Source organism: Rhineura floridana, chromosome 6 (genome assembly GCF_030035675.1).
Source record: "Rhineura floridana isolate rRhiFlo1 chromosome 6, rRhiFlo1.hap2, whole genome shotgun sequence".
NCBI lineage: Eukaryota > Metazoa > Chordata > Lepidosauria > Squamata > Rhineuridae > Rhineura > Rhineura floridana.
In genome coordinates this window covers 34010294-34036745 of record NC_084485.1, presented here as the reverse complement: position 1 = coordinate 34036745, position 26452 = coordinate 34010294, and the positions used below count along the sequence as shown (strand labels likewise).

At 43.3% G+C, this 26452-nt stretch overlaps 1 protein-coding gene across 6 annotated transcripts in view; it reads right to left on the bottom strand.

Annotated features, from left to right (window-relative positions):
• The window catches only part of GDAP1L1 (ganglioside induced differentiation associated protein 1 like 1), a 62887-nt gene extending 46588 nt beyond the window's left edge, over positions 1-16299 (bottom strand). Inside the window, exon 1 of one of the 6 annotated variants that reach the window (XM_061631409.1) lies at positions 15980-16299. In XM_061631409.1, coding sequence (XP_061487393.1) covers positions 15980-16159 — 180 coding nt within the window. In that variant the 5' untranslated portion in view covers positions 16160-16299. Of the gene's footprint in view, positions 1-14418; positions 14479-15094; positions 15253-15549; positions 15824-15979 lie in introns of those variants that run through there. The other 5 variants (XM_061631406.1, XM_061631410.1, XM_061631407.1 and 2 more) reach the window with 5 other exon arrangements.
• Positions 16300-26452: the final 10153 nt, after the last annotated feature.

Below are 26452 nucleotides of genomic sequence, written 5' to 3'. Positions count from 1 at the left end.
AAAGAAAGAAAGAAAGAAAGAAAGAAAGAAAGAAAATATTTGCCCATATTTGCTGCCTTTGAAGATACAAAATATCAACAGACACATTTCCAATAAAATAATTAAAAAAAACCCTATAGGGCAAAACATTAAAAAATATCAGTACTACTACAATTGTTATTGTTATTATTTAACTTTTATAAAGTGCCTCAAATTTTCTATGTGCTTTATGAGAGCCAGTGTGGCGAAGTGGTTAGAGTGTTGGACTATGACCTGGGAGACCAGGGTTCAAATCCCCACTTGGCCATGAAGCTCACTGGGTGACCTTGGGCCAGTCACTGCCCCTGAACTTAACCTGCCTCACAGGGTTATTGTGAGGACAAAATGGAGAGGGGAAGAAACATGTATGCCACCTTGAGCTCTTTGGAGGAAAGGCGGGACACAGGCACAATAATAAATGAAATAAAAATATATTCAAAGGTACAACAGTCTCTGCCCATTGGCTCACAACCTAATAGACATAATACAAAACACAATACAAAAGGAAAAAGGAACGGGAAGGAAAGAAGAAAGCAAGTGCTTGAGCAGCAGCCCCTTACTGAAATAGATGGGGGCAAGTAGGCTTCCCCCTTTCCATGACATTGTTCCTGAGAGGCAGGGCAAGCACCCTCCCTGTGGCCCTTGGATTCCTGGCTCACAGCAGAGGCCAAAATGTGTCTCCCCTCAGCTCTACAGTCCCAGGGAATTATCACTGTATTAAGTTGCAACTCAGACAAGAATGACCCATGAACTACAATACCCACAACCAGCAACAGATCATTGCGGCGATTGTGTTCGTAGCTTGTGAGCAGTGCATAGAAGGTGGTGCTAACTCGAGGATTTCTGCTCCACCCCATGATGTGGCTGTGTAGGGAGCTTCAAGGTTCCATCTTGTACTCTGTGCTGTTTAACACTTACATTAAATTGCTGGGAGAGGTTGTCAGGGGATTTAGGGTGACACGTTATGGCACCCAGCTCTGCTGCTTCTTTTCATCTGGGCCAAGGTGAGTCAGTTGAAACGCTAAACAGATGCCTAGGAGGTAGTGATGGACTCTAGATGAGGCCAAATAAATTGGGTCACATCCATACCACCCATTGAAAGCATATGGCTTCCTGCAAAGAATCCTGGGAACTCTGATTTAACCCTCACAGAGCTACAATTCCCAGCACCCTTAATAAACTACAGTTCCCAAGATTATTGGGGGGAAGACATGTGCTTTAAATGTTTGGTGTGAATATGACCACAGTGAGAATCAAAGGAAAACAAAGTTGTTGACTGAAGGTGGGAAGCTCAATTGACTCTGAAATAGTGATAAATAAGCTTCCCTGGGCTCTATTTGAAATAGTCCCACCTAGTAATGGGCTAGACAACTGGTATAGCACAGTGGGGAGGACAGCCTGGCTGGGAGTCCAGAGTCTGTGAGTTCAAATCCCCGCTCGAGTCTCCTGGGTGTAAAGGGCCAGCTAAAGATCACCCCCACAGTGAGTGGCTCAGGGGTTATGTGCCCTGCCACCTGTGCAGCCGTGGGCAAGCTGCATAGTCCCAAAGAGCCCAGTTGCCCCCCAGCTGGCAGTTGCGGACAAGAAAGGGGCTGGCTTTTGCTGCTGTGACAAGCTGAGCAGGCCCTAGCCAGCTGGGGAGGACTAGCCTCAGAGGGAGGCAATGGTAAACCCCCTCTGAATATTCCTTACCATGAAAACCCTATTCATAGGGTAGCCATAAGTCGGGATTGACTTGAAGGCAGTCCATTTCCATTTAGTAATGGGCTAATATCCAGCTGAACTCTCCACCTCCCAAAAAACCCTGTGAGAAGTATTTTCATGTGTTTTTTAAAATATGCATCTGAATGTTTTGGGAGGAAGAGCAGGAGATAAATTAAATAAATAATAATTATAAGCTGCCATGGAAGAATTAATTTCCTGAAAGATGGGATAGAAATAGTCATAATAAATAAGGAGATAAAGGTCAAGGTAATTGTTACACTGCAGATACATGAAACAGTCTCCTGTTTTTGATTTTTTCATTTAATTAACAATGAATTCTCAGTGACTGCAAATCCCTGAGAGGCATTATTTCTAAGGTTCTCAACATAGATTCAAGAGACTGTCTTAAGAATTAAAAACACCAAGGGAAATCTAGAAGGTGGCTAACAAGCGACTCAGCAATCATAATGCTCTTAAAATTCCAGCCTGCTAAATGAAATAACAAATTTGTTTACAAGAGAACCTCTAAAACAAAATTAGCCATATGAGATCAGCAGTTAATTTATATATGGGGCTATCAGTTTAGATCATAATGAAACGTAAGGAAAAAAAAAACCCCTAATGAAACAAAAAGGTGGCAATTACCCTGAAGAAGTGATAACTGATATATCCAATAGGAGTGCTAGTTTTACCCATTAATGAGCTGTGAATTACACAGCCACAAATGGAAGTCAATAAAATTCATGGAAAGGTTGATGCTAATTATTTTCTTTTAGAAACCACCCCTTCCCACCCCTCTGTACTCCACCCCACCATCAGCACTTACACATACACTGAGGTGCCCTCCCAGTCAAAACTCTGTTCAATTCCTGTTAACAGTACTCAACCTCAAGACAAATGGCAGCAGATTTGGGAGAGACAAAAGAAAGTACTTCTTCACAGACAGCATATCATTACATTATGGAATTTAGCTGCTGCAAGATGTGGCAATAGCCATTGGCATTAGATGACTTTGAAAATGAAGTAGATAAGGCCTATCAACCTAGTCCTTAGGACTCCAGCGGTTTTGGACTATAGCTCCCAACAGCCTCAGCTGGCACAGGTATGCTGACTGGAGAGTTGTAGTCCAGAGCAGACGGAGGGCACTTGGTTGGTGAAGCCTGGCTTAAATGGACCTCTCTAAGTTCAGAGGCAGGATGTCTCTGAATACCAATTGCGGACTTCATGTCTTCATTATCTGCTGGCAGGTTCCTTGGGAGCATCTGCCTGGCCATGGTTTGAAAACAAATGCTGGCCTGTCAGGGGTGGGGAACCTCCAGCCCATAGATGAGATGAGGGCCTCTCCATCAGGCCCAAGGCTTCCCCTCCTTTCTCAAGGTGGACCCTTGGCACAATCCTGCAGGACTTCTCTGTTTTCTTAAGATGCAAAATAGGAGCTTAGGAAGCAGCACTATACCGAGTCAGATCACTGGTCCATTTACCTCAGGACTTAACGTGCCTTGCAGTGACTTTCCAAATGTCATGCTTCAGGGTTCTGTCATTAGGATGAGGAGGGGCAGATTGACAATCTATATATACGTATTCAATCCTAACCCACAGTTACAAACACAGTGTCACTGCTGTCAGTACTTTTCTGACTTTTCTCATGAGTCAACAACCTTTTATAGGGAAAAAATGGTTCACCCCTGTCTCTGGCTCCCTTCCCTCAGGTTCTGTTTCCATTCCTGCATGGCTTTTTGTCGTGCCTCCCTCGGAGAACACAATAGAGGATAAAGGGGAATGGGGGACTTCAGACCCAGGAAAAGGGAGAAGCAGAGAGGCAGCTCTAACCCTTCACCCTCAGACAAGGAGCAGTGCCCTGCTGGAGCCATCCTGTCAAAGATTCAGAGAGCGACCAGGAAGCTACTCTGACCCCAGCAGAGAGGAGATGCCAACAGGTGTTGGAACAATGGAGGTAGCTGGCCCATTTAAGAACCATAAGCCCTCAAAAGAGGGAAGGCTGATTGCAAGCTTCTGGCGTCAGACACAGAGCTTAAAGGGCTGTGAATGGCTTGGGCTCCTGCTGAAAACAATGTTGGACCTCCGTGTCAGATTGATACCAGCCCTGCTTGTGATCCTGTGCCTTTGACCCTGCCCTGCCTGACTGGATCTCCAGTACCTGGAGTTTGGACTCCCAAGGATTCATCTATTCTCCACTGTCTCAGCTCTTCCCATCCATTATTCACGCTTGCTATAGCTGCTGGTCTCTCCTCCTCAACTCAAGCCTTATAGATTTACGGCCTGGCTGCTGGCCGTTATCTGCTAATTACTGCAGCTATAAACTATTTCAATTTGGTCGGCAGAGACTGATACTTTTGTCCTCACAGCTATAATGACATGTAGGTTCCAATACTTCCTTTCCCCCACCCACCTCAGTTCTTCCAAGCAACTTTTTCTCAAACCTCTCCAGCCCTTCTCTATGATCATGTAACATCATAGGAGTACTTCCAATACCTCATGGAATGACAGATAACAGCCAGCCTCTGTTTATTACCTATGAGCCCCTAATGACATAGTTGTAGCTTGTAAGTAGTATTGAATTTTGGAGGCTGGGGGCTGAATAGTGACCTGTCTGAATTAACACACATACAATGGAGCATTTTCCCACAATCCATCTCTACACTCTGGAGTCTCAAAAGCTGGATTAAGAATTTTTATTTAGGAGAGGAGGTGTTATTTATTGAACATGGGCTCCAGTTTTGGCCTTTCTGCATTTTTGTGTGAATCTGAGTGATGAACATTTTTATTTATCTTCTTAATTTATATCCCACCTTTCTTCCATCTTGGAACTCAAGATAGTGGACACGTGGCTCCCAGGCAATCACCAGGCACTGACCAGACTCAGGTCTGTTTAGCTTCAGCAAGACAGTGGTGGCCTTCAGACCACATCCTAGGACTTTCCAGGCACAATTCAAAATGCTGGTTATGACCTACAAAGCCCATAAATGGCTTGGGACCCGAACTTGTCCAAATTTTGACAAATATTTGTCAAGAAATATGGAAAACTAAACAATGGCCCACAGACTGGAAGCTTTCCATATAGATCCCAATTCCAAAGAAAGGGGACCCCAGAGAATGCACTAATTATCAAACGGTTGCCTTAATATCCCATGCAAGTAAAGTAATGATCAAGATTCTACAACAAAGGCTTTTACTGTATATGGAGCGAAAAATGCCAGACGTCCAAGCTGGATTTAGAAAGGGAAAAGGTACCAGAGATCATATTGCAAACATACGTTGGATAATGGAACGGAGCAAGGAATTTCAGAAGGAAATCACCCTATGATTTATAGATTACAGCAAAGCCTTTGATTGTGTAGATCATGAAAAACTATGGAATGCTTTAAAAGAAATGGGGGTGCCACAGCATCTGATTGTCCTGATGCGCAACCTATACTTTGGAGAAGAAGCTACTGTAAGGACAGAATATGGAGAAACCGATTCGTTCCCCATCAGAAAGGGTGTGACACAGAGGTATATTTTATCACCCTACTTGTTAAATCTATACGCAGATCATACGGAAGGTGGGATTGGACCAATATGAAGGAGGTGTGAAAATTGGAGGGAGAAATATCAATAATTTAAGATATGCAGATGATACCATACTTGCAGAAACCTGTAATGATTTGAAACAAATGCTGATGAAGAGGAAAGCACAAAAGTAGGACTACAGCTGAACAGCAAAGTAATGACAGCAGAAGATTTATGTAACTTTAAAGTTGACAACGAGGACATTGAACTTGTCAAGGACTATCAATGGCACAGTCATTAACCCAAATGGAGACAATAGTCAAGAAATCAGAAGAAGGCTAGGACTGGGGAAGGCACCTAGGAGAACTGGGAGAAAACTAGAAAAGGTTCTCAAATGCAAAGATGCATCACTGAACACTAAAGTCAGGATCATTCAGACCATGGTATTCCCGATCTCTATGTATGGATGTGAAAGTTGGACAGTGAAAAAAGAGGGTAAGAGAAAAATCAACTCATTTGAAATGTAGTGTTGGAGAACTTTGCTCATACCATATACTGTGAAAAAGACAAATAATTGGGTGTCAGAACAAATTAAATCAGAGCTATCGCTAGAAGCTAAAATGATAACACTGAGGTTATCATACTTTGAACAGATAATGAGAAGACATGATTCACTAGAAAAGACAATAATGCTGGGAAAAACAGAAGGGAGTAGAAAAAGAGGAAGGCCAAACAAGAGATGGATTGATTCCATAAAGGAAGCTCAGACCTGAACTTACAAGATCTGAACAGGGTGGTTCACAACAGATGCTATTGGAGGTCGCTGATTCATAGGGTCGCCATAAGTCGTAATCGAAGGCACATAACATCAACAAAGCCACTGAGGACACCTGGGCCTCTAGCAACAAGGATGGATCCAGGAGCACCCCCATGGAAACCCCAGACTCTTAACTCCAAATGGATTGGTATTGGCTATGGTTAGTAATTGCTGAATGAAAGGCATTTTGCACATGGCCAAGAGAGTACTTGGCATTCTAGTGCTGAGAACCAGGAACCTCTTGATTTCAGGCTGGGACATAACTTTGTGTGCTACCATACATTGTGTGCTCAAGCTTCAGAGCCTTATTCAAGTGCAAAATGGGATGGGGTGTACAAAGCCTTTGGACTAGTAATGCCAGTATAAATACTGGGAGTCTGGTTTTCTGTCTTTGCCTGGTCAACAAAGCAACACATTCTGCCTGTAGTTCTCAAGCACCAGAGATGGAGAACCCATCCTCAAGATCTAGATCTAGATAAAGGTTATCATTACCTCCTCATATGTTGTCAGGGCTGAGCCTTCTAATTGAAAAGAGGCCATGCTTGCAAACAACATGTAAAGCACAATATGTGCTACCAAATGCACTTGATAAATCAATTCCTGTGCACATCTCTGCTTTGGCTTGGTTTATTTTGTTTTTTGCTCTGAGTGTGGGCTACTTTCTCATCTGGAGGACATGAACTGATCTCATGAAGATATTTGGCTGTTGCTGACCCTGCCTTAGTGCTTAGTTAATTTTCTGGGTGTCTCTTTTCAGCTTATAATTCTGTCTATTTATATATCACATAAGAACATAAGAACATAAGAAGAGCCTGCTGGATCAGGCCAGTGGCCCATCTACTCCAGCATCCTGTTCTCACAGTGGCCAACCAGGTACCCGGGGGAAGCCCACAAGCAGGACCCGAGTGCAAGAACACTCTCCCCTCCTGAGGCTTCCGGCAACTGGTTTTCAGAAGCATGCTGCCTCTGACTAGGGTGGCAGAGCACAGCCATCATGGCTAGTAGCCATTGATAGCCCTGTCCTCCACGAATTTGTCTAATCTTCTTTTAAAGCCATCCAAGCTGGTGGCCATTACTGCATCTTGTGGGAGCAAATTCCATAGTTTAACTATGCGCTGAGTAAAGAAGTACTTCCTTTTGTCTGTCCTGAATCTTCCAACATTCAGCTTCTTTGAATGTCCACGAGTTCTAGTATTATGAGAGAGGGAGAAGAACTTTTCTCTATCCACTTTCTCAATGCCATGCATAATTTTATACATTTCTATCATGTCTCCTCTGACCCGCCTTTTCTCTAAACTAAAAAGCCCCAAATGCTGCAACCTTTCCTCGTAAGGGAGTCGCTCCATCCCCTTGATCATTCTGGTTGCCCTCTTCTGAACCTTTTCCAACTCTATAATATCCTTTTTGAGATGAGGCGACCAGAACTGTACACAGTATTCCAAATGTGGCCGCACCATAGATTTATACAACGGCATTATGATATTGGCTGTTTTATTTTCAATACCTTTCCTAATTATCGCTAGCATGGAATTTGCCTTTTTCACAGCTGCCGCACGCTGGGTCGACATTTTCATCATGCTGTCCACTACAACCCCGAGGTCTCTCTCCTGGTCGGTCACCGCCAGTTCAGACCCCATGAGCGTATATGTGAAATTAAGATTTTTTGCTCCAATATGCATAATTTTACACTTGTTTATATTGAATTGCATTTGCCATTTTTCTGCCCATTCACTCAGTTTGGAGAGGTCTTTTTGGAGCTCTTCGCAATCCCTTTTTGTTTTAACAACCCTGAACAATTTAGTGTCATCAGCAAACTTGGCCACTTCACTGCTCACTCCTAATTCTAGGTCATTAATGAACAAGTTGAAAAGTACAGGTCCCAATACCGATCCTTGAGGGACTCCACTTTCTACAGCCCTCCATTGGGAGAACTGTCCGTTTATTCCTACTCTCTGCTTTCTGCTTCTTAACCAATTCCTTATCCACAAGAGGACCTCTCCTCTTATTCCATGACTACTAAGCTTCCTCAGAAGTCTTTGGTGAGGTACCTTGTCAAACGCTTTTTGAAAGTCTAAGTACACTATGTCCACTGGATCACCTCTATCTATATGCTTGTTGACACTGTCAAAGAATTCTAATAGGTTATTGAGACAGGACTTTCCCTTGCAGAAGCCATGCTGGCTCTGCTTCAGCAAGGCTTGTTCTTCTATGTGCTTAGTTAATCTAGCTTTAATAATACTTTCTACCAGTTTTCCAGGGACAGAAGTTAAGCTAACTGGCCTGTAATTTCCGGGATCCCCTCTGGATCCCTTTTTGAAGATTGGCGTTACATTTGCCACTTTCCAGTCCTCAGGCACGGAGGAGGACCCGAGGGACAAGTTACATATTTTAGTTAGCAGATCAGCAATTTCACCTTTGAGTTCTTTGAGAACTCTCGGGTGGATGCCATCCGGGCCCGGTGATTTGTCAGTTTTTATATTGTCCATTAAGCTTAGAACTTCCTCTCTCGTTACCACTATTTGTCTCAGTTCCTCAGAATCCCTTCCTGCAAATGTTAGTTCAGGTTCAGGGATCTGCCCTATATCTTCCACTGTGAAGACAGATGCAAAGAATTCATTTAGCTTCTCTGAAATCCCCTTATCGTTCTTTAGTACACCTTTGACTCCCTTATCATCCAAGGGTCCAATTGTCTCCCTAGATGGTCTCCTGCTTTGAATGTATTTATAGAATTTTTTGTTGTTGGTTTTTATGTTCTTAGCAATGTGCTCCTCAAATTCTTTTTTAGCATCCCTTATTGTCTTCTTGCATTTCTTTTGCCAGAGTTTGTGTTCTTTTTTATTTTCTTCATTCGGGCAAGACTTCCATTTTCTGAAGGAAGACTTTTTGCCTCTAAGAGCTTCCTTGACTTTGCTCGTTAACCATGCTGGCATCTTCTTGGCCCTGGCGGTACCTTTTCTGATCTGCGGTATGCACTCCAGTTGAGCTTCTAATATAGTGTTTTTAAACAACTTCCAAGCATTTTCGAGTGATGTGACCCTCTGGACTTTGTTTTTCAGCTTTCTTTTTACCAATCCCCTCATTTTTGTGAAGTTGCCTCTTTTGAAATCAAATGTGACCGTGTTGGATTTTCTTGGCAATTGGCCAGTTACATGTATGTTTAATTTAATAGCACTGTGGTCACTGCTCCCAATCGGTTCGACAACACTTACATCTCGCACCAGGTCCCGGTCCCCACTGAGGATTAAGTCCAGGGTTGCCGTCCCTCTGGTCGGTTCCATGACCAACTGGTCTAGGGAATAGTCATTTAGAATATCTAGAAACTTTGCTTCTTTGTCATGACTGGAACACATATGCGGCCAGTTTATGTCCGGGTAGTTGAAGTCACCCATTACTACCACATTCCCTAGTTTGGATGCTTCCTCAATTTCATATCTCATCTCAAGGTCTCCCTGAGCATTTTGATCAGGGGGACGATAGATCGTTCCCAGTATTAAGTCCCTCCTGGGGCATGGTATCACCACCCACAACGATTCTGTGGAGGAGTCCGCCTCTTTGGGGGTTTTGAACTTGCTGGATTCAATGCCTTCTTTCACGTATAGAGCGACAGTCCGAACACACACACACAAACCAGCTGTGCAGCTGTCATGCTAAGCCATGTTCAAGCTGTGATTTACTTGGTTCCCTTGTTGTTTAAAAGTTGTTGTTGTTTGTTAAACTTGCAACCAGGGCTGTAGTCGTCTCGGGTCACAGGGGCAGAGCTTGGAAAAGTTACTTTTTTGAACTACAACTCCCATCAGCCCAATCCAGTGGCCATGTTGGCTGGGGCTGATGGGAGCTGTAGTTTAAAAAAGTAACTTTTCCAAGCTCTGCAGGGGTTGTAGACCTCTTACTTTTTTGGGAGCAGGGTCCCAGCCAGGTCTCTATGTTTGAACCAATCATCACAAAAGGGGAGCATGTTAGCCACTGAGAAGAGTCCTTGTCATTTTGGGCTCGTTGGAGCCAATCGGAGTGAAAGAAGGTGAATCACCCACTCAGAAGACTCTTCTCAATAACTAACACACAGTCCCCCCTTTCATGCTGATTGGCTTCTAGGGATGGAGAACACAGAGAGCAAGGGACACAAGGGAAAGTGGAAAAGAGGGTGTGACTGTAAGGGGGCATGGTGTGACCATCATGAAAGGACCCTGCACTTTTGAATTTGCCACTGTGCTACTGCTTTTCCACCACATGGTACTCAAGACAGCTAAGAGTAATAATAAATTAACGCAGTGAAATAATAATACAATAAAATACAGTGGGTTGTATCCAATGCCACCATTCCACTCATGCAACAGACTTCTGCTAGCGCAATGGAATTTCCTCTTGCTCTCCTCTCCTATGCAGCAGCCTCTGTTCAGCCTCAAAATCTAGTCCAGAGGGTTGGGGGGACCCTCCACAGCAGATTTTGTGTGCGCATGGGGAGAGGAGAGGAAGGAGAAGTCCTGTTGTGCTAGCAGAATTGCTCACACAGCATTGGATACAACCCAATAAAACAGCAATAAAATGCAAAGTAAAAAATATACAAACAAGGCAGGTAAAACAGCAATAAAAACATCTGGTTCAAACCAATTCCAACATATTTACAAATCAGCTTATGAGCCAAAGGCCTGTCTAAATAAAAATGTCTTTGCCTGCCAATGGATGGTCATCAGAGATTAAGGTAGCCAGGCCTCCCTTGACACGGAGTTCCAGAACCTGTAAGCAGCCACTGAAAAGGTCCTGTCTTGAGTTCCCACCAAAGGTTTTCCAGATGTTAGTGGGGCAAAAATAATGTCCTGTCCTGAGCAGGCTCATATGGAAGAATAGTCTTTCAGAAGATCAGTCTCAGTAGCTTGTAACAACTCTATTGGTAGGCCATCTGTTCCTGGTGGTTTGTTTCTTCCAAGTATTTTAAGAGCAGCTTTCACCTCACATTCTAAAATTTCTGGTTCTTCATCATACAGTTCTTCCATGAATGAATCTGTCATCCTGGCATCTCTTGTATAGAGTTCTTCAGTGTACTGCTTCCATCTTCCTTTTATTTCATCTTGGTCAGTCCGTGTGTTCCCCTGTTGATTATTCAACATCCCTAGTCATGGTTTAAATTTCCCTTTAATTTCTCTAATCTTTTGGAATAGGGCTCTTGTTCTACCCTTTTTGTTGCCCTCTTCTATTTCTATACAATAACCACCGTAATAGTTCTCTTTGTCCCTACATACTAGTTGCTGTATTGTTGCATTTAGGGTTCTAACCAAGTTTCTGTCTCCTTTTGCTTTTGCTTTCCTTCTCTCTTTAACCATTTGAAGAGTTTCTTCAGTCATCCACTGAGGTCCTTCTCTCTTTTTAACTAGAGGTATTGTCTTTTTGCATTCTTCCTTGATCATGTCTCTGACTTCAGTCCATAGTTCTTCTGGTTCTCTCTCAACTAAGTTTAAAGCTTCAAACCTGTTCCTTATTTGATCTTTATATTCTTCTGGGATGTTATTTAAATTGTATTTTGGCATTATGATTGCTTTGTTGTTTTTCTTTAGCTTTACTCTGATTTTCGATCAGTGGCTAGGAGTGCCTTTTACCAGCTTTGGTTGGTAAGACAGCTGTGGCCGTTTCTGGACCAGGATAGCCTGACCACTGTTGTCCATGCACTGGTAACCTTTAGGCTGGATTACTGTAATGCGCTCTATGTAGGGCTGCCCTTGAGGTTGGTCTGGAAGCTGCAGGTGGTGCAAAATGCAGCACTGAGACTGCTCACTGGGGCAGGGTATCACCAGCACCCTGCTGCTGCAAGAATTGCTCATTAGCTACCAGGCTAAGTTCAAGGTTCTGGTTTTGATGAGCAAAGCCCTATGCAGCTTGGGACCAGGATACCTGAAAGATCATCTTACCCCTTATATACCCAGATGATCATTGCACTCAGCAGGTCAGGGCCTCCTGCAGATACCATCCTATCAGTGGCACCTACCCTTTGGAATTCTCTCCCCTTAAATATTAGGCAGGCACCATCTCTGTTATCTTCTCGGTGCCTACTGAAGACCTTCCTCCTTCAACAAGCCTTTTAAGCAGAGACCTTATCCCAGTCTGTGTCTGTGTTGGAATTGTTTTTTAAGATGTTTTTAAAGCTTTTAAAAAAAGATGTTTTGTTTTAATATGTTTCTAAAGATGTTTTGTTTTAATATATTTTAAAGTCTGTTTTTAAGATGTTTTAGAGTGTTCTTAATGTTTTGTTTGCTGCCCTGGCCTCCTTCTGGGAGAAAGGACGGGATACCATTTTAATCAATCATCATCACAATCACAATCATAATTTCTGAGGGAGTTTTTTTGCATCATCATCATCATCATCACTTTATTACGGTCACAAGACCAACCATAAATAAACACATTTTAAATTACATAGGAATGGTTAAGATTAAGTAAATTTAAAACTACAAAAGTTTTTTTGCAAGCAGATCTGAGTTCCAACCTCTATCCAAGAATTAAGCACTAGCTACAAGGGAAACTTTGTTTGAGTGAGTCCACAACTGTGTCTTTGAGCAAGTTGTTACAATCACTAAATGGGATCATTGTTTAATATAATTAGTATAATTAATTTCTGTTGAACTTTTCAATGTCAAAATTCTTTGTAACTTCCTTTGTTCTACACTTCCCCATGTGTAAAAAAAGTGGGGGGAATACTGATAAAGGTTCTGAGAAGGTTGTTGTGAAGCTGAAAGAATTTCCAAATCAAAGAGAAAAGTGGTGAATGTTAGTTTGCTTCTCGTCTAACCTGGTTAACAAAGACTATCAATTTATCTGATCCATGGGATTCTGGTGACTCAAATAATCAAATAATGCACCAGAGCTCTAGACAAAATCTCAGCCAAGACAACTTCCTCAGAGACTGCATCCTCACCCCTATTAGTTCAACCTAGCTGGAATTTCTTAAAAACAAAATAGGAAATGGAAATCAGGAATTGCCAAGACTTTGCAGAGTCTAATTTTTAGACTAAAAACATCCACATCATGGTCAACACACAATGTGGAATGTGGCATATAATGTGACACCTAGAAGCCTGAGAATCTCACATTTCCTTTTTTAAAATCAAGTTTCTATTTCTCTTTGGAACCCTGAAACTGAGTTGCTAGTTTTTGCTGAGTTAGGACACAGTTGTCTCTAGCCCACTGTAGCTGACACAGCTTCCAGTTCTTCCTTTGTTTTCTAGACCTTCTTTACAGACATTACTCAGGCTGTGGGCACACCAGTCGCTTCAAAAGCAGCAAGAATGGTTTTTCTAGATGCATTTTGAAATGACTCTGACCTCGGCTGGACACACTTTCCTTCTCCACTTCTGACTTCAGACCTTTCAGGACCGCCCACAGCAAGGCATTAGGACAATCAGTGTCTCTTCCTGAGCCTACAGCAAAGCATTTCCATTGGCCATACCTGGAGGGGCAATGGATTGTTCTACTAATCAGTTACAAAATCTGTCTGAAGCTGATTTTTTAAAAACAACAACACTTATTTATTTATTTATTGCATTTGTATACCGCCCCATAGCCGAAGCTCTCTGGGCGGTTTACAACACTTGAGCTGATCTGACCAGGCTTTAGAGTAAAAAGGGTTGGAATTTGACCACCGTCATGTGGCCCTGTTTTCAGAAAAAAGTGAAGATACATTGGAACCATCACAACAGTAAGTGTATCTCTACCTTCAGAAGTTGCAGCCGTCTATTGCAGTCCCATTTTATGCCAATTACAAAACAATATTCAAAATAATCAGATATTATATTTATGGAGATTCTATAAAACACTATAATGAATGTTAAATATTTGGATATTTTATTCCTATCACATTAAACTGGTTTTTGTGGTTGCAGAATTTAGTACAGAATTCCAAATGCTCTGTGTCCGGTTTATGGAGAATAAACTAGAAAAAAAATAGGTTCAGTGCTTTGCTTTAGAGCCTGTAAGTCCTTTTATCTCTGGTGTTGTCAGTTTGTACAAGAAGTGGATTTGACTCCTTGGTTTTCTCTTCTATTTGCTAAGAGAAAATGGCTTTAGTTTAGGAGCACATTGGCATATTCATTGTATGCTCTGGCCTGGGGCAGGGAAAAAAAAGGAAAGCTACAAGTCACTCTGTCAGTGACATCCTGATCTACTGTAGCATCTTAATAGCACTGAGGGGCATGTCTATACTCAGCCCTGTACATGCTCTGCTTTTGCATGCACCAGACCATATAAGTAACAAAGCGAAAGAGGAGCTAAATCCTACAATCTTCTGAATGAGTCAGGGGACTTGCCCTTGGATCCCCCTACTCTGAGATACAGCAATAAAGGGGTACAGCCTTCTTTACACACAAGGAGGCTGCTGAACTCACCCTGCTCCTAGAGTAGGGATGGGAAACCTGTGGCCCTCCACATGGTGTTGGACTCCATCTCCCATCATCCTTGACCATTGGTTATGGGGCTGATGGGAGTTGGAATGCAACAGTATCTTGGAGGGCCCTTAGTTTCCCAGAGTTGTGCTAGAGAAATAAAATTGTTCGAATAAAGGCGTTGTAATCTGAATTATTTCTCTTCTGCACTTTGCCACGCTGAGCATTCCCTACATGCTTTGTTTATGCACTTGTAACTCAAGATTTCATCAGGAAGCAAACACATACATTGCAGGGCAGTGAGAATACTTTCTTCTCTGTAAACAATGAACGAACACCACCACCAAGGCATCCAAATGGGGGGACTTAGCAATGGTATATTTGTGTGCTGTCACTTTAAGGGTTCATTCTGCTGCCCTGTGGAGCCCTATCAATTATGACAGAGGTGGGGCTAGCTCTGGATTAGTTGTAGAAAAGCATGTATGAGCAGCTATTTAACTGTTTCCTTCCCAACCACAGAGACAAAGATAAAGACACAAAGAAAAGCCCTGAATAGGGGTATTCTCGTGCAAGAAAGGTGGGGAGGAGCTGGGTTAAATTGCTTTGCAGGCAGAGCAACTGCAGACAAGCCATCCCTGTGACTCACCAATCCAAAAGGAGCAACAGAACATTTGCCTACCTTCTGCCCCACTGATTTGTGTGGGGTTGCTTTGCGCATGCATGTGTACTGGGGCCCTCGCTCCACTTAGTTTCCCTGAGGAGAGCAGAGTTGCTAGTGGAGAAACCAGAGGCCCTTATGCCTTGAGGAAACCTGCCCATTCATCCTCTTCCCCTATGCATAATTCAATCCCCATATATAATGAATGCCGAGAGAAATGTCTGGTGCTCTGTGTGTGTGTGTGGCTATAAAAGATAAAGGGGAGGTTTGTTTCGTCCTGTGCACACTCCTGCCCTGAGCCACTGATGAAGCATGCAGAAACTGGGAGGGACAACCTTCCACCGACAGTATCTTAAAGAGTCCGGGACACAGGATTTCAATCCTGGTGCTGCAGTATGAGAAGTCAATGGATTCTTTGGTACAGTTGGGAGACAATATGCCCAGGCCAGCCTTACAGTGCATAGACAAGAACTCACCTCCATCCATTGTATGTTTCCATGCCTGCCTGCCTGCCTGCCTGCCTCCATCATTATGGGCCAAGGATGACCAGGATTCATTTTTCCTCCTATGCTTCTGTCTCTCTCCATTCATCCCATCTTTGGCCCCAAAGAAACCAAGAAGCCCCTCCACACTCAACATAAAAATCTGACCCCCAAATCAGAGAGAGGAAGGCAGGGGATCCCCTCCCCCTGCTTTAGGCAAAGGCTGTTGGAATTGCAGAATGCAGAGACATAACACACCTCCGCCTCCCCAGCTACTCCCTCGTTCATCCCCAAGGAAAAACAATCTGCTTCCCTCGCTCCCCCCCCCTCGGCCCTGGCTATTAGGAGTGCAATATCCAGGGATTTGCATGAGATATAAGACTGGCTGGAAATCCCTTCCTTCGGAACCCAGGGGGGCTTTTACCTTCTGCGAGCTGAACGACTGGGTCCAATGGTACAAAACCAGCCTGTCCTTGGATCTGAACGCCGGGTGTGTCGGGTCCTGGTTTCCCTCGGTCTCCGTGGATTTGCCTGCCTCGTTCTCCAAGGCTGAAATGGGCCACCAGCTGCAGTTGGTGGGAGTCACATTGTTGGGAGTCGCCATGACAGCCTGAGCTTAAGAGCAGGAGAAGGAGAGAGCTGCAGCTGCTGTACTATCGGAGCATCACATGGGCTCATGGAAACAGCATCGCTACCCTAGCCAAGGGGGATGAATTTCACTACTCAGTCCGGATTGGCATGAGGAGCCCAGGGCAGCCGGATCGGCAGCAGCATCTGGCTTGAGGTGGAGGAGGAGGAGAAGGGGTGTAGCTGGGGGTGTGCTAAATCACAGTCCCTTTACACCCATGGCAGGGTTGCAACGGAGGCACATTGCTGCACTGCTCATGCATTGTTCCAATCACAGACACAACAGAGTGTCGGTGCCACCTGACGACAGACCCAGGAGTCTACATGCAACGGGAGATCCTGCATCTTATTGACGATAGGGTTCACCCTCCTTTCTCAGAATAGTTTGTACAGGATGCTGGGATGATCTCCAAAAATATGGGACCAGTGACTACGAACTCCTAGGGTAGCATGGTTTTACTGCTATGAAGAGTGAGATCCCAGAAATCCGCTATCGTTTCACCCTCCCTCAACCCCAAACTGATTAGGCAAATTGTGGATAGTTTCTGCTTAATGTGCATGCTTTGCTGTCTAGCTAAATGTAAAAAGGGGCTTCTGAACTTAACCAATTTGATTACAGGTTTCAAAATCTGGCAAAAGGAGAGTTGGACTCAGGAAGCGTTCAGATAAACTAAGGGATATGCCTCTCAACGGTTATTAGCTTTGGCAGTGAAATGGAACCTCCATGTCCACAAGCAGTATACCTCTGAGTTCTGAGGACAAAAAACAGAGGGTAGCCATTTCCTTCATGCCATGCCCAAAAGCTTCCCCAGGTACCTGACTTACTGCTCTTAGAAACAGGCTGTAGATCAGGGGTGGTGAATTGGGTCTGACAGGTGGGCCGGATCCAAAAACTGGCCCACTCTGTGTGGGTCAGTCACCTGACATCATATGACAATTCTTCAAAGGAAGAATCAGGAGTCCACTCTAAGTGCACTCCAACTTCTTCCTTCTTTTGCAGCTCAGGCTTGAATTCAAATCATGTCTGCAAATATTCCTGCAAATATTCCTGCAAAAAGCAGGGCTTGCATTCAGCACTGAATCAGCATTGAATGCAAGAGCCATTTTTGGCAGATCAGCTTGACTCAGGAGCTCTGTTTGGGAACTCCCAAGCAGAACCAGTTACAGTGGAGCTTACACATTTGGCACCAAATTTAAAAGGCATCAGATATAAGCTCTGTTTGCCAAGGAACAATTGGGAAATCACTCTAAGGCTCCTAATTATTTCTTTTCAGCTGCAGCTTTACCTGCCCTGCCTGATAGCTTTACCTACCTGACCTGATGTCATATGACATCAGAAGTGAGGCTAGGTGGATGTGACTGGGGAAAATTGCCTCACACACCACATTAGGATCCCTGGTAGGTCTAATTTGACCCATGGGCCAAAGATCTGTGCCTGCTGTATATATCTTTGGTATGATCTGGTAAGGCAGAGGTAGCTGCCTGGTGTTAAAGTACAACTCCCACCATTTCTATCTATTGGCCATGCTGGCTGGGACTGATGAAAGTTGAAGTCCAATATATGGAGGCCCACAGGTTCCTCATCCCTGTAGTGAGGTGATTATTATTAATGGGACAATGGAAGATTATCTCATGCAGCTCTGCATAGGCCATCAAGGCGATACTGCGCCCAAGGGCAGCCCCTTCAAAAGCCAAGCTTGTGGTAATGGTATCCAGGCCACAGGTAAATGGATCAATCAAAGCTGGATAAGGGAACAATTGAACAGGCGTAGCTCAGGTGAGAAGAAAGCTAAGAAAGAGTGAACAAGCACTGATCTAGTCTGAGGACTAGATCCAGAGTTGGAGATGCCAGAGCAAGCTTTATTTATTTTATTTAAGACATTCAATAGCCACTTTTCATTTGAAGTTCTCAAAGTGGCTTACAAGGATAAAACAATGAAATACAATAAAATTCCAGACAATAAAACATATAAAAAACAGAGCAGTGATAAAATCCCAATGCAGTATAAAACTCACAAACTAAAGAGCCTGCTGAGGTAGTTCCAAAGGCAGGGTGACACAGTGGGAAAGGCCCTGTCTTTGGTCACTACCCACCTTCCTTCATGTGTTGGGGGGCCTCAGAGGCTGATCTTAATTTTGGGGCAGGTTCACGGAAGATAATCTCATGCTTTAGGTACCTTGGGTCCCTAACTGTTGCAAGGCTTGTTAGGTTTATGGGGTTGTCAACTGCCCAGAAGAGTGGCTGTGTGTGTGTGGCTTCCTGGCCAGTTGGCCAGAAAAAGAAGGGACAAGGTTCTTCTACCCCCCCCACCTAGCCAAGTTGATTTACGAGAAGGGACCATAGCTCAATGTTGCAACACATGCACTGCATGCTGAAGGTTCCATGTTCAGTTCCTGGCATCTCCAGTTAAAAGGATCAGATAAACAAGGAGACACCTCATAAGAACATAAGAAGAGCCTGCTGGATCAGGCCAGTGGCCCATCTACTCCAGCATCCTGTTCTCACAGTGGCCAACCAGGTACCCGGGGGAAGCCCACAAGCAGGACCCGAGTGCAAGAACACTCTCCCCTCCTGAGGCTTCTGGCCACTGGTTTTCAGAAGCATGCTGCCTCTGACTAGGGTGGCAGAGCACAGCCATCATGGCTAGTAGCCATTGATAGCCCTGTCCTCCACGAATTTGTCTAATCTTCTTTTAAAGCCATCCAAGCTGGTGGCCATTACTGCATCTTGTGGGAGCAAATTCCATAGTTTAACTATGCGCTGAGTAAAGAAGTACTTCCTTTTGTCTGTCCTGAATCTTCCAACATTCAGTTTCTTTGAATGTCCACGAGTTTTAGTATTATGAGAGAGGAAGAAAAACTTTTCTGTATTCACTTTCTCAATGCCATGCATAATTTTATACACTTCTATCATGTCTCCTCTGACCCGCCTTTTCTCTAAACTAAAAAGCCCCAAATGCTGCAACCTTTCCTCGTAAGGGAGTCGCTCCATCCCCTTGATCATTCTGGTTGCCCTCTTCTGAACCTTTTCCAACTCTATAATATCCTTTTTGAGATGAGGTGACCTCAGCTTCAGACCCCGAAGAACTACTTGTCAGTCAGCGTAGACTAGCCTTTACCCAACCTGGTGCTCTCCAGTTGTTGCTGGACTACAACTCCCATCAGCACTGTCAATTGGCCATGCTGGTTGGGGCTGATGGGAGTTGTAGTCCAAAGCATCTGGAGGGCTCCTGCTTGGGGAAGGATGGAGTGGATGAGGTTGGGTTAGATCAAGGACAAGGAACTTGTGCAGATATTGTTGGACTCCAACTCCCACATGGATGGACTCCAGCCAGGCAGCATGGCAAAGGGCCAGAGCAGATGGGAGTTGGGAGTGCAGAAACATGGGGAGGGCCACAGGTTGTCCATTCCTGGGTTAGAGATACACAAACAAAAAATACATGACATAGGCAGCTTCCTGTGTGTGTACACACCTTAGAGCAGCCTTTCCCAACCAGTGTGCCTCCAGATGTTGTTGGACCACAACTCCCATCAGCCTCAGCTAGCATTGCCAATGGTCAGGAAAGATGGGAATTGTGGTCCAACAACATCTGGAGGCACACTGGTTGGTAAAGGCTGCCTTAGAGTGAATAGAATGACAGAATTCTATTGAGTTGTGTAGCAGAGCGGAGAGTATTGAGCGAGCTTATGTGTGCGTGTTTGAATCTTTGCTAAGATTCTACCTTCAAATTAGTCAGACAGAGACTTTAAGCTTTAAAATAAGATACAACTACTTTATTCTGGAGGTACATGCTTGATAGGAAAGAGTTCTATATCTAGCTAACTAGCTATGTTGGAGCAGTCTGCACTGGTCCCAGTGCAGCTCCCATGCTGGTTGAGAGGGAGAGACAAAGGAAAGATGTCTGCTCCTCTCGAGAGAGAGAAGAAGGACTGGGAAGGCGGGAAGGAACTGGGATCAACATCCTTTGCATATCAGTCTAGCAGGAGGGGGAGAGATGGCAAGGATCAAATGACAGGTATAGCCTGGCAACAAGGAGGTCTCCTCCCTAGCTACCCTTTTTAACCCCATGCAGTCTCAACCCACCAAGTTGGAATTGAACCTCATACATTCCAACATAGACAGCTTTTGTGCTTGGCTTGGCCTCTGGACCCATCTCATGCTGTTGCTAGGCTTCACTCTCCTTACTCTTCCTGACAAGCAAGCAATTTGCTCAAGGGCCCCTCAAAACCTGGAGCTGGCACTGCTAATACATGTCCTGATTTGGGATGTCTGTTCTCTTCTGGTTCTGAAAAGGGCTCTCAGTAATCCGAGATAGCTTTTAGCCCTGTACTCTAATAGAAATTCATGCTCTGTGTCTACTGGGAATGGCCATTGTTTTCCTTTTTTAGCAGTTGCTCTTATAAAATGCATAGAATAATACCCAGAGAGGACCAAGCTTCCACTTTGTCTCAACATATCCTAGATTGCTGGAGGAAAATATTTGGAACTTACAGAAAACTAAACCCACATTAGTTTTTTTTATAAATGTTTATTGGAATGTTGTAAAGTGGATATTCAGGATTTTAGAGACAGCTCTATCAATGGAAAATTGCTTTAACCTCCAAGTGTTGTGTTTTAGTTTTAAAACTGAAACTGATTCAACAAAAATTGATATTCTGGGCATATTGGACTCCCCCATGTCTTTATAGGAAGGCATTTGCTAGTTTATTTATTTATTATTAGTTCAGATAGATGCTGGCGATGTGACACTCTTACAAGAGTTTTGAAAATGGCTTTTAGAGGCATCTGATGTGGGCATGTCCTGTGATGTCTTCTTTATGGTCAGAAATCATATTAACTTTGTTTTGGAGTAATCCGTGAGTTTTGCTGATGTTCATGCCTTCTTATGTTCATTTCTTACGTTTATCTCTCACCTTTACTCCAAGGAGCTTAAAGTGGTATGCACAGTTCTCCTCTCCTCATTTTATCCTTGAAACACCCATGACATAAGTTAGTCTGAGAGACAGTGACTGGCCCAAAGTCACCCACTGGACTTCATGGCTGAGTAGGGATCTGAACTCTGATCACGGTTTATTTTTTTAAAGAACATGCTCAAAGCTGGAGTAATTCTATCCCAGGTTTTATGTATGGCACAATGTCTCCACAATCTAACCTGCTGGGAAAGATGTTTACACATCTCGCTCTGTATTTGCTTTTGTACCAGCATAGTGCCCAGGGTTTGAGTGAATAATGAAGGGCCTTAGCTCAGTAGCAGAGCATCTGCTTTGCATGCAGGAGGTCCCAGGTTTAATCTCTGACATCTCCAGGTTGGGCTTGGAGAGAAGCTTGCCTGAAATCCAGGAGAGCCACCATTGATGTAGACCATACTGAGCTAGAAGGACCAATGGTCTGACTCTGTGCAAGACGGCTTTCCAGGTTCCTAATACCTCTTTGTACCATCCTGCATCCACACAGAGCAGTCTACATTCAGCAGACCGATAGGAAAATGTCTCCTTGCCACTTGGAACTATACATCTTTTTTCCCTTTGTTACATCTTCTTCTTTGCTTTTAACAGTAGGGTTGTCATTTTTGTGGGGACCTTTTTTGTTGCTGCTACTTTGCCTTCACAGCAGCCTTACCTTCAGAAATTTAGCAGATGAAGCGTTTCCTGGCACAGAGATAAAAGTGATGAGAAACGCTTTACTGGCTTAGTTTTTGCACAGGATGCTGCTATTACAAGGGTAGGAGATGAGCCAGTAAAAGAAAAAGTTGACATTATTTTCAAAGTGGTTGTGGATTAAGGTAACCTTAACACATGGGTGTGCAAGAATGTTACACTAATGGCAGGTGGTGGTGAGAAAGGATGTTTTGATAAGGCCCAACTCCTCATATGGTCTGCCCAACTATCTTGTGAGAAGGGCAGGCATAAAGGTCACTACAGCCTGCCCTGGAAGGACCCCCCCATCTCCCAAACGAGGCCAGGTGCTACCAACTACAAAGTACCATGCAAAGGCTCTCAAAAAGCAAGGCAGGGAAAACAGACATCAGGAGCCTCTTTCTGTTCCAGATGGACTGCCCACCTTGCCACAGGGCCATGTGCCACCAGCTTCCCTACAAAAAGGTTATCGACTTGGTATGTGCATGTATATGCAGCCATGGTGGAAGGTTTTGTATCCTGAAAGGTGGGAATATAAATAATTGAAATAGCAGTATCAGCTGAGATGCACATGACAGTGTACAAGAATGAAGACTCTGCAAGTAATCTGTACAAATACAGCAGCATGGTAAAGTAGATAGGATGGATTCAGAGATCTGGGTTCAAATTTTGGTCAGAAAGGATGGTCATTGGGTGATCTTGAGCCAATCTTTAGTCCAGTTTACATGTAACATTAAGCCAAATCATGGCTTAGTGTAAACAAACATGCAGGTTCCTGAAGATTGTAGCTGTAGTGCTCCTCCCCTAGCCCTGCTGCTACAGGGCTACGCTATGGTTTAGTTTAGAATTAAAGCGAAATCTGGGCTTGTGATTTATCTCTTCTAGACAAACCCCAAGTGATAAACAAAGAACAAATCTTGGTGCAGCTCAGTATGTTAGAGCAAGACAATTCCCAGGCCTGGAAAGTTGAGTTGACTTATAGTGCAGCACTGGTTAGACTGGGCTAGGAGCACTAAGCCCACGATCTTTGCTCTGGGTACCCGCATGTTTGCTTGCTCATGCTCAGCTATGGCTTGGCTTAGCCTTATGGGCAAAACAGGTCTACTTGACAAGGTTCTTGTGAGAATAAAATGGAGGAATTCCAATGTATGCCATACGAGTTATTTGGAAGAATAGGGTCCCAATAAATTGAATAATGCAGGTTATACTTCCCAACCCTTGTTTGTAGATCTTAGGCTAGATGAGGATCCTTGTGCACTCACATGAGATACTCATGTAAATCTTGTGCAGCTTTTTGGAAAAGAGCAAGTGCTGTGCTCCTAGTTGTCAAGTGTTACAAATTACATCAGCAACACAACAATAGCTTTTACAGAATTTCCCTGAAATCTACCTGTGACAAGCCAGTTTTGAAAACATGAATTTCAGTGCCAAAGTTTTAAATATTGAGATTCACTTTCTCGGAGCTTGTCCCATGCCTTATAATGTTAATTCTGAAGCCCTTAATTCTGGCATTCAACTAGAAAATGGATTAAGGCAGCACAGACATTTTCTGATTGTCTTTACCAACTGTTTTCAAAATTCAAGGGGACTTCATTCTTCTCCTTAGACCAAATATTCCTGTCAGCCAAAGTAAGGGGACACAAAAATTTCTTCATCTCATTGCCTATGTTTGGTTTTCCCCTCTCCCTACACAAGAAGTTTGGAAGTAGTCTTGCCTGCTGAACAGTCTTCCAGATATTGTTCATTTGAAGTCTCTTATTCAAACAATACTAATTAAATGGTACAGCTTTGGAATTAGAGCACCTGGAAAAAAGAACAAGAGCTACATTCTGAGTAAATGCTGTTGCTGGGACCAGAAAAAATCTTGAGAATTGGTCCAAAAGCTCCATCTAGTGGTCTATTTATTACCCATTGAGCATTGTATGAATTTTGAGCATCTGCTTAATTGACCCTCTAGAATGCTGTAGATATTCTTGACTCCAGTTATTTAGCCAGCAGTGAGAAGCATTTGCTTAACTAAAAAAGAAGTTAGCCTTACTGCATTCTATTGTTGGCTCCGGCACTGACTTTTCTTGCTTTCCTTGTGCCCTAAAATGGGAAACAGAAAATAAATCTAAAGCCTAAGATTATGTGCTTGAGATGCTCCATTTGAGCACTGAGTATCTTTTAAACAAACACTAGCAAGGCAGACTTGATCTCCAGGGAAATGGGAACTCTAGGTCTATATGGTCAGTGCTTATGGCAGTTGTTTGATTTGGTTTCACTGTGGCTACGTTTAAAGTGGACTTTACTACCATGACTTCAAAATCAAGTTTGCTCTCAACGCAATGGTTCTGCTATTCCACTATAGTCTGTAGTTTTCCCCATGGTGTAGGAGATACTCAAATGAAGGTGAAAATTTGCCAATCAAAACGATATCAAATCAAACAAGTTAATTCAATCCTTTACTAAGTTTTAAGGAACTCAACACACTTTTAAGATGCAGGGGCTTATTAGTACTGATATCTAGCGGATGGGGTACATATGCAACACTTAATGACTGCAGCATGAAATCACATGTGCAAATGAGCCGTTACAAGTTAAGCTTTCTTAATACAGGGCATTATTCAACTAGATAACAACACTAATGCAATGGGACTTTCTCCCCCCTCCCCCCTAAATCTGTTCTGGGGTTCCTCCAACCCTCTGGAGTACATTTGAGGATGCAGTGGAGCATATGCAGGGGGAGGAGAAAGGGGGAAAGTACCATTCCACTAGCATTATTATTTAGTTGAATACTACTCACAGTGCAACAGAACCACAATCCATACATTCATCTGCAAGGTATCAAGGACACCAGTCCACTGGGAGGTTCTCCTGTACAAGGTCTATGGTAGAGATGGAACCTTAACCTTTCAGAAGCTTCTGAGCTACCAACTCCCATCAGCAACAATCAGGCTGGCCAATGGCCAGGAATGATAAGGGCTGTAGTCTAATAATATCTGGAAGGCACCACCAGGTCCCCCATTCCCTTTTCTATGGAAACAGAATGACCTGCCATGCTCTGGGGCAATACCCATTCATTTCAATTGGATTTTCATGAGGCAGCTTTCTTGAGGATTGTGCCCAAAGTATTGAGCAATGAAGTCATCCACATGCATATATGAGCCAGCTGTGATTTTAGAGAACTTTCTTATTAATTAGTTCACTTTTATGCTGCTGGGGTGACCAAAGTCCTTACACAAATCATTTTAGTCTTTCACTGGCTTTTCTCTTTAATCTCATGGAACAGTAGTGGGAGGCTCTGCTATACTCATTTCAAATTGTTGTCTGCAAGAACCAACAAACAGAATAGATTTCTCTCTGAGCAGAGGATTCCCTCTTCTGAGGGTCTAGGCTTGCTCATATGTGTGGAACCACTCAGCTAATTGTGGATGCTCTTTCTAGGTCAACCTAGTACTTTGTGGGACAGTGAGCTCCTTCCTCTATTCCTTATGAGGGAAAAAAAAGATATCTGTGGTCCAGAGGTTGCTGGACTACAACTCCTATCATCCCTGACCATTGGCCATACTGTCTGGGGCTGATGGAATTGGAGTTCCGTAACATCTAGAGGGTCACAGGTTCCCACTCCTGAAATAAATAGTTCTAGTTTAAAAAGAAATTGCAAAAATTCATAGCAAGCATGCAAATTTATTTAATTCAAAAAGCATTATACTGCCCTTAAAAAAAGGGGGGGGAGGGATAGAGAAAAATCAGGGAACCTGGATTTTAGTCACAACTATCCTGAATTAATAATTTGTAACTTAGCATTTTTATATCCTTTTTAAGGTGCTGATAGAAGTGAGACAGATCTCTCAAGTTATAAATGGCTTACAAGGGCCAACTGATTAAGTAGGCTAAATAGATGTAGCACGTGCAATTGGTCTTATTATGTGTTATCAGTCATTTTACAAGCATCTCTCTTCATGGATGACCATTAGAGGGCTGCTAGGAGGAAGTTAGTGCTTGGTTACACAAAAAGTTTTCTTAGAGTATCCACACTAGTAAGTTCTTTATATTTTCACTTTTGTCCCTCACAAATTAAGCATAAGAATAAAGGAGTACAAAAGGTTCTGACAGTAAAAGCAGAGTGGGACAACGGCTTGAAGAAGGAATAGCATAAAGCTTCTTTCCAGGCCAGCCTAAGGAAGATTTGTATCTCTTTAAAATAATTTGCAAGAAAATCCAGGTGTGGAGTGCTAAACAGGCACAGAGGGTGACAGATTTTGGGACGGTTCAATAAAAATCTTATGCTACACTTGCCACTGAAATGATGACCAAAGCAAAATAAAACATTGATGGGTGGGGGGAGATCCTCCCAAGGACAAATAACTAAGCCATTATGGAAAGTCAGAAGAGTTTTACACCAGCAAAAAATGCTTGGAGGTGTTTTACATATTCCTAACATATGTCAAACCATTTCTTAGGTATCCCTGATCAAGAGGGCATAAAAACGTGTTCCACCTATAAAAAGAACCGCAAGGAAGCATCTCAGCATTTCACTCCTTTGAAGTGGGTGGGCTAAAAAACATAATCCAAGTTACAGTAAATGACCTTTTAAATAAGAATTTGCTGGGCCTTAAGCAGGCTCCAGTTTAAAAAGAGTAAGATTTAA